At 41.0% G+C, this 13,043-nt stretch overlaps 1 protein-coding gene across 4 annotated transcripts in view; it reads right to left on the bottom strand.

Annotated features, from left to right (window-relative positions):
• The window catches only part of COL4A5 (collagen type IV alpha 5 chain), a 3,591,008-nt gene that overhangs the window by 140,563 nt on the left and 3,437,402 nt on the right, over positions 1–13,043 (bottom strand). For all 4 annotated transcript variants that reach the window (XM_044057208.1, XM_044057205.1, XM_044057207.1 and 1 more), the window contains one exon: positions 5,127–5,225. In XM_044057208.1, coding sequence (XP_043913143.1) covers positions 5,127–5,225 — 99 coding nt within the window. The remainder of the gene's footprint in view (positions 1–5,126; positions 5,226–13,043) is intronic.

Here is a 13,043-nt window from a genome sequence, read left to right on the forward strand (position 1 = left end):
AATTCCCATTCATGGGGATCCATGAAGTTTCTGCTTAAGTTGTCTGCCAATGTGTTTTTCTCTCCTGGCAGGAACTGTGCTTGCAGATGAACTTGAAGGTTTACAGCGGCGTTCCACAAGGTCATGGCTTGTCTGCATAGGGGGTAGGAGTGAGTGCCCCCTTGCTTGTTTATGTACCACACAACTGTGGTGGTGTCTGTCTTTAGCAGTAGTTGTCCTGGATGCAGCAGGTCCTTGAAAGCTATAAGGGCATTTTGTACAGCTAGCATCTCTTTTTGATTGACTTGAAGATGCCTTTGTTCTGCGGGCCACATGCCCTGAATACATTTGTCTGGCATGTGTGCTCCCCAGGCGTAATCCAATGCATCTGTTGTCAGTGTTTGCCTGGCTGTGGGTTGTGTAAAAGGTTGTCCCTTGTTGAGGTGACAAGCTTGAGCCCACCATTGAAACTGCTGTTGAAGGTAAGAGATTAGTGGTATAACTGTTTCCATACTTTGACGGTGTTGAGACCATACATTCTTTAGGTACCATTGTAGTTTCCTCATATGCACTCTGGCATACGGAATTAGTAGTATGCACAATGCCATGTAACCCAAGGCCTGAAGAATTTTTCTTGCAGTGAGTTGGGTCTTTGTTGCCATCAATTGAAAGTATTGAGTCAGTTGTCCTTGCTTGTCTGGCGTGAGATAAGCCATCTGGGCCGTTGTGTTCAAGCTGGCACCCAGGAATATAATCTCTTGTGAGGGCACTAATTTTGATTTCTTTTCATTTACTGTGTACCCCAGGCAACTTAACTTTTTTACAAACGCCAGATGCTTTAGAAAATGTCCTTGCTCTCTGCTTGAATCAGGCAGTTCTCCAGGTACGGATAAATTTGAATTCCTTTCTGTCTGCAAAATGCAATTAGTGGTGCCAAGCACTTTGTGAAGACCCTGGGTGCAGTCAATAAGCCAAAGGGCAGTGCAGAGAATTGGTAGTGCAATGAACCAGCTATGAATCTGAGGTATCTTCTGCAGTTTTGTCTGATAAGGGACATGCAGGTATGCCTCCTTGAGGTCCAAAGTCACGAGCCAAGCTTTCTTGCCCCGCATGGGAAGAAGCTGCTGTAATGTCAACATTTTGAATTTCGGAACATCCAGGTAAGTGTTTAGAGATGAAAGATCCAGAATGGGCCTCCAGGCTTTGTCCTTTTTGGGTACCAGAAAGAGTCTTGAGTAAAATCCTTGTCCTTGCTCCTGTGATGGTACCCTTTGAATAGCTCTCGTATCCATGAGTGCTGTAACTTGTTTTTGAGCCTCTGCCCATTGATTTGGTGGCAGATTTGGCATTCCTTTAAACCTTGGCAGAGTGTGAAAGTGGAACCTGTAACCAATACAATGTTGCAAACCCATTTGTCTTTGGTAATCATTTGCCAGTTGTGGTAGAAGAGTGTCAGTTTTCCTCCCAAGGGGGCTGCCAAGAGGGATTTGTTTGGAAGCTATAGTGGGAAGTCATTGAAGCTGCTTTTTATGTCTGGGGCCTGTATTCCCCTTCTTTCTGGCCTGATGCAACCCATTGTCGAGGCCTGTAAGGACATTATGTTTGACCTCTACCTCTTGGACATCTACATCTTTCCCTTTGAGGTCTGTCTGTCATTGGAAAGGACCACTTCTTAATTGGCCAGTTTCTGCTAAATCTAGGAGGCTGAACCTGTAAGAAATCCTTCACCGTTTGCATAGATTTTGCCTTCTCCTCCATTTTCTTTAATACTTCTGCCTTAACTCCAAATAACACATCCTGCTGCAAAGGTGCAGCCAATAATTTTGCTTTAACATGATCTGGTAACGTATGTTCTTTTAACCAAGCATGTCGTTTAATGACAGAGCCTGTAACTGCTGCTCTGCAGGAGGCCTCTAGAGAATCAAAACCACATTGCAAAGTATGCTTTCCCACTTGTGCAGCTGTATGCAATAAATCCTGCATTTCTTTAAAATTAGGAGGCTCTGATTCTGGAAGCATTTTTTATTTTAACTGAGACAGTAAAAATTGCTGATATTTTAGCATGTAAAACTGGCAATCTAAGGCTCTCACTGCTAAAGTTGCAGACGTATATACTTTCTTTCCCCATCTGTCTAATGCTCTGGAATCTCTGTCAGAGGGAACTGGATTCTTGGCTGATGAGGCCTTAACTCCTTTGGGTCCCTGAGAAATGGTTTCAGGGTCAGCTACAGGGCTTTTATACAGAAATTTATGAGAGTCAAGGACTCCATAGTATCTGTCAGGTTTAACAGGGGCTGGAGGTAAGGAATCAGGATTTAAGCTGGGTTCAGTATACACATCATCCACAATATCTAATACTGGCAGAATAGCAAGGGGTTTGTGTTGAGGTAATAAAAGGAAGTCTCTGAGCCTTTTCTTGGATTCTGAGTAATCTTGGCCTTCCCAGTGGAAATGTTCCCTCATGTTATGAAGGGTTTCCCCAAAGGAGTAGTCCTCAGGCGGTGAGGCTGATGGAATTGATTCCTCAGCATCAGAATCCTCATAAGGGGGTAGAGTATCCTAGGTCTGAGGATGAATCAGAAGAGATGGACACCTGGTCGGATGAGTCATAGTCTGCATCCTGTCTGGGCCTTTTATCAGGAGGGGTAATGGGACCCCCTGAACAGAGTGATTAGGTCTTCGGCCATTCTGAGCATTTGTTTCTTAGGCATGGAGGCTTGTCCTGGAAAATGCTGTATTTGTTTCTTTGATTTTAAAGGAGGCTTAGACTTATCTGAGGGTTTAATGCTTAACTGAGTAGGTCTGAAGACACCCTCTGAAGCTGTGGGTTGCTCAGCTATTCCGGATCCCTCTGAAAGGTTAGTCCCAGTAGGCTGAATAACTCGTGTGTCCGAAGGCCCAGCCATCTCCACGTGGGAGTCAGAAGCGGCCTGTGGTTCTACAGAAGCGGTCGTCAGGGGCTGCAAAGGCGCCTCTCTGAAAACTGGAGAACCGGCAACTAGCCTAGAAGAGGCTTCAGTGTCAGTTTTGGGCCTCTGATGCCTATCCTTGTCTTTGCGCTTTTTGTGTATTCCGGTCATCAGAAGTTCCGACGGCATGGTATAATTGAATTTTCTACCAAAATAATGTCAGGCAAAATCAAACCGACGTTTAATAGTGCGCTTGTTAAACCTAGCACAAAACCGACAACCAGTGACGTTGTGGTCTGGGCCTAGGCATGGGATACAATAGGAATGGAAATCCTTATAAGGTATTTGCTTCCCACAAGAAATACAGTTATTAACTTTACTGACATCGGTCTGAGGCAAGAAAAAGTTTCCCCAATGGGGTACTTGGCTTTGTAGAAGACTTCGGTTCTGGATTCTGAATGAAAATCTCAGGAGATGGCCGCCCGGCACTTGCGAACTGCTTTTGCTTTGGGCACCGCGCAGCAAGAAAGACTGAAGAAAATGGCGTCTGCTGCATCTTCTATATCCCTGTCGCACTGATGTCAGGGAGGAGGCGACAGCAACTGACTCCGGATCAAGACTTTGGAACTCAGGCCGACTGGGGAACCGCCTGACGGCAGGATAACCCCAAGTGTAATGACTGCAGCAGTGTAACACGATGAACATCTGTGTGAATTTTAACTAATCACATCTGATTCTCTGTAATTGCCGCACTTCTCTGCCTGAGATGCACCAAGCTTGGAGTTGACTACGATTAAAGTGATTTTTTCAGTGTTTTTTTAAAGCTTACCGTTGCATTATGGTATATGGTGAAAAAACTGCCCAACACCACCTCTGAACATCCAGGAGGATTTTTTACTTCATTTTGGAGGAGAAAAACACTTTTAAAAAGTCTGTTTTTCATACAGTGACGTCACTTGAGGAAAAGAGTAAACTCTAACCATTGTCACCTTACTGTAGGGGAAAATGTGCATTGTGTACACAGACTTTAATGGCCACACCACCTCACATGCATGAAGATGCCCTATTAAAGTGCATGGATGCAATACACATTACCCAAGGCTAATGTCACAGTAGGAAATACTAAATTTGTTTTAGGTTGCAGTTTAATAAAACATTTACAAAGCTTTTTATTAAAAAGTCCAAATAACTAAGTACAGACAAATGGAAAAAATGCATCAAGGCACTTGACTCATCAAATGCCATAGTGCATTTATTAACATCAGAAAATCACTTTAAAGAGAGGTGCAGAGTGTCTTCCCCTGAAAGGCAGTGAGGGGGGTGCAGGGTGTCTTCCCCTGAATGGCAGTGAGCGGGGCAAGGCCTAAACCAACCTATCTTTGCTATGGTGTTGCATTTGCTGAAGAAGGAAGGCCCTATTTACTCACTTCATGGAGGCAGTTGATTTACTTATTTATTACATTTTACAACAGTAATTGCTCTATGTGACATAATTAACAGAGACAGTAAGGATGGACAAGTACCGAAGTAGCAAAGGTTCTGGGCACACTGATTTGCTGGTATTAGGGGTGGAGATGTTGCCATACTGACCTCATCAAAAAAGCAGCTATAGCCTGGGCTGGAATGTGAAAGTGCTTATTACTTGTAGGGTTCAGTAACTGCACAAGAAAAAAAATGTTCTCTCCTTTTCACAGAGCATATCATGATGATTACTTTCAAAATACTGAGTATCTGGAGCTAAAGGATACCAAGCTGGGGATAAACTGTAACCCACCTGGTGTGCATGCTTCATTTATTTTATTTATTTCCAGTTTGATGACCGGGAAGGTCCACTGGGCTCAAGGAGCCCGTTTTCAGTGGAGGCCTAGGGAGAAAAGCTCCATAAAACATAGTAGACATAGTAATAGTTAAGCAAGTAGTACATGTTATAAAGTTAAACAAAAGTGAAGTAAAATGGCAACATAGTATAATATACAATGCATATTTACATGTTTTACATTAGAGAACAGTAGTAGAGAGTCACCATAGTACTGAGGTTTAAAAAAAAACAAAGTTCATTATGAATAAACTGCATTTCCTTTCATAAAACTTACTCCTGGTCATCCCATTTGCTAGAATATTTGAAGTTTTACTATCATAAACATGGCGTCTTGGGTTGAGCAACTCTGGTATGATTGAGCCCATAACTGTACAAATTTCAAAACCAGAAGCAGTTTTTTTGTGTGAATTTTTCCTTACCTGGCTGGCCAGAAGAACCCATGTCTCCTTTACGACCTAGTGGACCATCAAGTCCAGTTAGCCCAACTGGACCAGGATCACCAGGTACTCCAGCTGGACCTGTAAAAAAAAAAAAAAAAATGCTAAGTAATATGCAACATACCTGAGGTTTTCAGAAGAAACAGAGAAACAGATCATTACACAAGCTATGCAAAATGTCAGTGCCTGGGGCTGCACAGTTGTTTAATGGGAAGTTTCTAAGCTGAAGAAAAAAATTTCAAGATCATCTTATGAATAGGATACGAGAGGCAGTGCCAACAAAGAAAATGCAAGTTAAAGCAAAGGAAAGAATCGACCAGTGAGTTAATATAATATAACAATGGAAATATCACATTTAATAAGCACTTCATGAAAATAACTAACAGCTGTCGAACAGTTCCATATAGACAGACCAGTAAGGATTACTAATAATATCAAGACGTTTTTCACAGATTGGATTAATAGATATTTTAAGGCCACTGAGTCATCTTATCATTCACACCTTGCCAATATCCTCCCTCAGGCTACACCTCCTTACAAGAGGGCCATATCAGTCAATTTCAGACTAGATTTGTGGATACAAATCCAATCACCTGGTTTATGATTAAAGAAGATAGCAAGTCATACTGTTTAACATGCAGGGAAAGTACATTCTTGAGGTTTAGGAGGTGCTGGGCTATAACACTGTCTCCCCTGTGTTTTACTTATTTGGTGGTGAAGATTTAGGTTCCTGGTTCTAGTACTGGTGGAGATGTAGGACTTATGGACAAACATGAGATCCAGAACAGTCAGGTCTTTATAGGCACAGTAAATGATATAGAGATCTCCCATCAAATGTCTGTAAGACACTGGATAAAGGATAGAATTTCCAGCCTCTCTTGGTAGTTCAGAGACGTCAGGCCTGTGATTTTTTATGGTGCCTATAATTGTTTGATATGTTTAGTGAGATACATCCCTATGAGGGTGTTGTACACAATAACTGGCCAGATCAATGCTGAGAATAGGGGAGTGATTACCTCTTTAGACCTTGATGATATTCTTTTGTCACATAGCTGAGAGTATAAAATAATTTCTTGACTACCATTTTCACATGATGGTCAAAAAAGGGAGCTATCAACCCAAGTACTTCATTCCCTGACTACATTTTCATTTTTTAGTGGTGTGTTGTCTGTACAGTATGCTAAGGGAAGGCTTAAAACATCATACTGCTTAAAGCAGACATCATGATGAGGAATGTAATAGCATCAACCACTCCATTTTTATGTTCAGCCCCATGCAGACACTGATCTTTACAAAATGTTTACAAGAAGAAATACCAAACCATGTTGACTTAATCTTTTAGCTACACAGATGCAAACAGCAGCTTTAACCCCCATCATCAGACATTCTAAACTAGGCATAATTTCTATAAACTGGAGGTTACCCTCTCAGGCCATGGAATCCATCAGGAAGAGATACTGAACCCGCAAATGACCTTGGATTAGATTAGAGAGATGTGCAAAAGTCATGTCTTAAGCAGCTCTATAATACTATAAATCTAATCAAGATATTTTAATTTATCAGTCACAAAGTAGATTACTGGATGTTTGGAGGGCCTCACATCTGGGTTTCCCTTCAGAAACTGGTTCCCTGTTGTGTTTGATATAATGAGGTACTCTACAAAGGTAAAAACAGAAAGATGTCAGATGACAAGTGTATCCTAGTAAAAGAGTAGGTGAAAAAAACCCTGGCTGAACAAGTTAAACATAAGGGTAAGACATTTCATTTAAACCATTTTCTCACATCTCTGCATGAATACAGACCATGTGAATAAACAGTTTTCTGGGGTTAGACTGCTTTAACACAGACATCACCTTCTGTAAAAAAAACAGGTGACTACAGAAGAGCAGTAACAAATCCTACATGTTTTTAGACTAACTCACACAATTCAGGTATAACATCATACCCTTCTCTGTGTCAGCAATTTGCTGTGAAGAGAGTTTGTATTTGTTCAGGTTATATCAGAGTTAGCTGAGCAATCAAACTTGTCTTCTCAACTGACAACTAACAGCATGAGTTTTGACTTCTTCCTTCTTGCAGAACCTCTGGCATGAGTAAGATTGTGTAGATAATACATATGAGTGATCTTGGTCTTGCCTGATTCAATACATCATCTAATACAGTTTCCTCATATGGTAATCTGGTGCAGAACCAGGGGAGCTGATGACTCACATGGGATGCAGACAGATCTGTTTTCAGCTACCCTATTTCTTCATGATATCTGTAAGAATCCTTGTCCAGCTTCAGCTCACAGTAAACTCAGATCTCCCTGTCAACAGAGTTGACAGAATTTCTTTTAGCTGAAAATACAGACTGCATAAAGATTCAAGTCTAACTTGGCTGCTAGTTCTCACATCTCCATGGTTAGTGAGGTAGGAACTGGGACTGCATATAATCTCACATTCTCTGTGGAAATCTGAAATCCTGCCAGAAGAATCCTCTCCACAACTCACAGAATCTTGCTCATGTTATGAATTCCCTTCTGCAGTGAACTGTATCTTGAAAAAAACATATATTATGCATGTGTACGTGTGCACACATGCTTTTCCCTACTCTCCCTTGGCCACGTCTTTTTTCTCATTGTTCTACACAAATCCTTTTTACACTTTCCATTCAACATCACATTCATTTCTCTGTCTCTTTCACTCTTCCACCCCTCCCATCACTGTCCCAATGTTGTTCTGCCTTTTTCCCCATGTGTTCACTTAGTAACTGCAATACTTCCAGCACTGTTTATAACTAGTCCTACCAAGGAAAAATAAACAGGACTGCTTACACTTCAGAGACACCTATTACTTTTCTCTGTTTTCATTAATAAATGACCCCATGACCTTCCTGTGCTACAACTCATCCTCTATACTAATGACATGGTAACCTTTAGGGCCAGCCACAACCACTCTATAACGGAACACTACTGCAGAAAGACTTTAACCCCCTCTATTTTTGGTTCATGAACTACAAACTAATAGCATGCTTTTTGTTTTTATGTAGAGTAAACTATTTGACACCACCCAGAAACTTAAGAAAAAATCACTTAATATCACTACCCTTTGTGGCACACCAATACAGAACAACCAACTCCTTCAAATACCTCAGTTTGTGGCTAAACCAGTCACTAACATTCCATTCCCATACTGGAAAATCTCCCAAACCAGCCACAGCAATAGAGTTAACCCAACTCAGATTGACTACCCATAATAACCACAGCCTCCAAGAAACTACTCTACACTACATACTATCAAAAACAAATTAAGTCGCTTCATCACAAACTCAACCTCTAATGAGCATCACTGCATCACCCTCAAAAAAAATAACTGGCTCCCAGTGCAGCACAGAGTAAACCTACTACTATGCTCTCTCATCTTCAAACTTTTTCCAGCTTAGCTCAATACCAACAGTAGCTGTCAAACTTTGTATTAAACATGCATACTACAATTTCACTTTTCCCAAACGACCTCCCACTCCAACCTTACAAACCAGGCTGCACTGCACCAAACCTCTCTTATGCCATCCTTGCTACTGAAATATGGGAATCCCCCCCCCCCCCCCACATACAGGAACTACACTCTCCCTTTCTCACCTTCAGAACTGAATTTATAATCCTTCACAACAAATGAAACTACACTAACTGGAGAGGGGAAGAGAGACGGGAGAGTAAATGATGTGCTGATTCACAGCGTTGCTACATCAGTAGAAAACTTTGACTATATAACTTCTACTCAAGTTGCTGCGGTTACAGTGTCTTGGGTTTAAGTTCTATTGTTTTTGGTGCTTCAAAACTCATTCCAAAGAAAAGGTGCCATAAAATAGCATGTAGTAAAGTATTAATTGAAGGAGAATAAGAGCAGTTTTTAGGTTAGAGAAGTGGATCATAAAGTCATCAGGAAAATAGTTAAAAGGTTGCATATAGGGAAAAATACAGCCTAACCAAGAAAATAACTCATTTTCAGAACCAGGGGAGATGATACCAACATTATTTTCAACTTTGGAATTGAAGAAAGAACTTTGGAGAGAAATTTGTTTTAAAGAAAACTTATTTTTTTTCTTGATAGCCATGGCATTAAGCCCAAACCTCTCAGCAACTGAGAAAAAAGATATGGAGTCAACTATAATAAATGAGACTTTTCAGTTATGACAGACTTTTTTTTTTATCTTCACAAGGAATATCGGAGAGCTCAGTTTTGGTTAGAAAAGAGAACAAAATTTTAGTTTGAGATTAGTGATGGTATGTCAGTGTGTGAGGTAAATAATGTACAGAGCAAATTACTTTGGAAAATCTACCTGCTTGGGCAGCCAATTTATTTGTGTGGTCGAATACATGGGGCTAGATTCCAGAAGAGTTGCTCTCAATGCAAGTCTGCCCTGATTCTGAAAGACTTGACCTCAGTGTGAGTGATTTATTTTGGTGCAAGGCCCAGCTAAAAACAAGTTTACGCTGGAGGCCAGATTAAAAAGACCTGCTTTCTTTGTAAATGGTCACTTAACTGAGAGCAAGTGATTTGACATTGTGCCATTTGAGTTGCAAGGAGGTGGAACAAAACAAAGTCAACTACTATATTTAATTTAAAAACAATAGTTAACTTCCTAAATTTAAGTTGAACACATTTTTTTTCTGTTTTTAACGTGTGTGTGTGTGTGTGTGTGTGTGTGTGTGTGTGTGTGTGTGTGTGGGGGGGCTGCAGCTCAGCAGCCAGTATGACAAGCAGACCCTGTAGTTTACTCTCTTCTGACAGTAACTTAGTGTCTGATGGTATGCATTCTTTCCTATTTAATTATCATAGAATATGTAAAAAAATGCCTTTTATGGTTTACCTTTACATGTGCATATTGCACAAGGGCGAACTGCAATTTTCCGAAAGGCAGTTTGCAAAGTTTGCAAACACCGAATGGAAAAAGGTTCGAATGTGCACTGAGCAAATGCACAGTGAGATTTTCTCATTGCACATTCGACATACTGGGGCAGATCCCACTATAGTGGGGATCGGAAAATGGTTCCTTTCCCCCACTGTAGTGCGATCTCGGAGTTAGATTAATAATATAGGGTGTGTGTGGGGAGTGCAGGGGGGGCTTGCCCCCCTGCATTACACTTTATCTAATTTTTTTCAACATTAATGTTCGAAAATCAGCGAATTGGCTTTTCGATGTGCTGATTTTCGAACATTTACAATGGTCGCTGTTGTAAGTTTCATGGTTACGATTCACTCATATGAGCAATCACACCACTGTGTTTCGCTATTATGAAGGTAAACCGCCTTTTACTCTTGATCTACCTATGGCTTGGGTTTTAACTCATTCTTGGTTATTAATTTTAAAATGCATCGAACAGTTTCTATGATCCAGTAAATTGAATAGAAACAACATTTAAAAAAGATCATAAATGTAAACAATGTTTCCCTTTCTGATTACATATGATAGTCCTCCTTTTGGCATTTCCCGGTTAGGGGTCGCCACAGCGGATCACCTGTCCGCTCATGATTGGCAGTGGAGTTTTACAGTGTCGAGTTGCCAGCCCGGCACCCAACCTTCCATAGAAGGCACACACATGCACGCACTCACACCTAGGGCCAATTTAGAGTGTACAATCCACCTACAGCATGTCTTTGGGATGTGGGAGGAAACCGGAGCACCCGGAGGAAACCCACGCGACCACAGGGAGGACATGCAGACACCGCACAGAAGGCACCCCAGCCAAGGCTTGAACCTGAGAACCTCTTGCTGTGAGGCGGCAACGCTAACCGCTGCACCACTGTGGCTGCCAATCCTAACCGAATTTAAAAAAAAAAAAAAAAACTTAGTTGATCAAGATAGCAACAGTTACACAACTACAAGCTAAACAAGTGAACATGGTTATAAAACTATTAACCATAATTTTTGGTTTATGCCCCACACCGCTGGAACTTATACAAACTCCACCGTTGTGCAACTGTGAAGAAAGGGAAATTCACTGAATTATGCAATAGTTGATATTCCGCACTCCAGCTATTCCACAATTTGATGAAATTCACCAACTGCATTAATAACTGCAAGTTCTGGCCATGATAAAATCATGTCACCATACATAAGGAGAGAGACGTGTGTGTAAAACAAACCATATCAATGACTAATTCCTTCAACTTCAATGCTAATAGTTTAATAACTGCATACATGTGTATATGTTTTTATGTACACACACACTGTCTCACGCTGTGTGTGTTTGTGGCATGGTGAAGCTGAGACCCAGGAAAAGCCACATTGGCCAAAGTTTAAAAGGGTTAATGGGACAAAACTTCTTTGAGCATCAGTTAATTGATAGATAAACCAATTTACATAACTGTAGATTTAGAACACACCCATTTAGCATTAACATTAGACACACAACAATCGGCTATCTTAAGGCAACATTACAGTGCTGTCCAAGAATTGTAGTGTATTGTAGTTAAATGTTTATTACCACTAATTTAGTAATCCACTCCTATGAATATACTTTGCAAACTGGTAAGTCGAATCATCTCATTACTTAGAAGGGCTAATGCAAAAATGAGTACTTTTTATATCTACCCTTTCATGCTTAGACTCAAGAAAATGTACTATAACACAGCTAGCTGATTTTAATATTTTTTATTACTTTAATTATGAAATCTTTATCTTACTGTGTTTAATGATTTTCTTGTTTATATTTTTACGCTCTCTGTATGACCTTGTTTCTGCTGGGATGTGCTACATAAAATAATTTTTGATAACTTCTAAATGACTAGTTGTGAACTGTACCTTGCCAATGTGCCTGGGTTGTGACTGAAAAGGGTTGAAGGACAGGCCCACTTATCCAGTTATCAAAAGATAACATAAAAAATGCAGAACACCTTATGAGTCAGACAAAGCTGAAGAAAGCTAGAATAATTCCTCAGCATGTTAGCTCATCAGATGAGTTTAAGAAAAATGACTGAGAATGTCTCAAGTAAGAGTTTGTGCATTTCCCTTTCCTCCCCATAGCTGACCATCAGCTGCCACCAGTTCCTGTTATCATTCACTGGTTCTACCCGACCCACCTTTGCCTGCCCCAAAATCAACCCAACCCATGTCCTGGACCTGTGAGAACAAGGATGTTGGTACAGCATCACACTGTTGCCAGGGAGTGTGCCGTAATTCCTGACATCCCACACAGGCTTGTGAGCTCCACAATCACTGCCTTTGGAAGGTGTGTAAATTCATCCCTGAATGCACAATCTCTTGATTTAGGAACACACGGCTTATGCAACATGGAGCTTTCCAGACTTGGAATGCTTTTATTGCATTGAGCCTAGAATGCCTTCCTCTCCCCCAGAATGGGCAACAGCATGACAGCTGCTCACTCGCACATTTGTGTCTTTCTTGGAAGACGAAAAAAACCAAGAAAAACTTTTAGTTATGTACTTAACATAACAATAGATGTATGTGATCCATCTCACCTACATTCATTACTGATGGGCTCGGAGCTGAGAGTCGGCTCCAACTCGGCCACTATAACTAGCACGAAGTCTCTCATTGGCTGGGCTAACCCTGTATCCCAGGATGCATCACGTTCAAACCCCCAGATCTTGTTTGCCCCAATATTATCTTCCCACATACACCACACCACAAGGATATACATGTAAGAGGAGAGAAAAAATAATATCCTCAGAGGAATCAATACAAGTTTCCTCCAAGTCCAACAGGTAGGGGGAAGGAGGGCGGGTACATAAGAATGTAGGTGAGATGGATCACACATTTATCGTTCTGGTAAGTACATAACTAAAAGACGTAATGTGATCCTATCTCGCCTACATTCATTACTGACGGGACAGCGTCCCTAGCACCTAAATCCCAGGAGGCTCACTGGAAAAACACTCCTGAGCACTGTGGAAC

Source organism: Protopterus annectens, chromosome 15.part0, assembly GCF_019279795.1.
Source record: "Protopterus annectens isolate FY-2018-M chromosome 15.part0, PAN1.0, whole genome shotgun sequence".
NCBI lineage: Eukaryota > Metazoa > Chordata > Ceratodontiformes > Protopteridae > Protopterus > Protopterus annectens.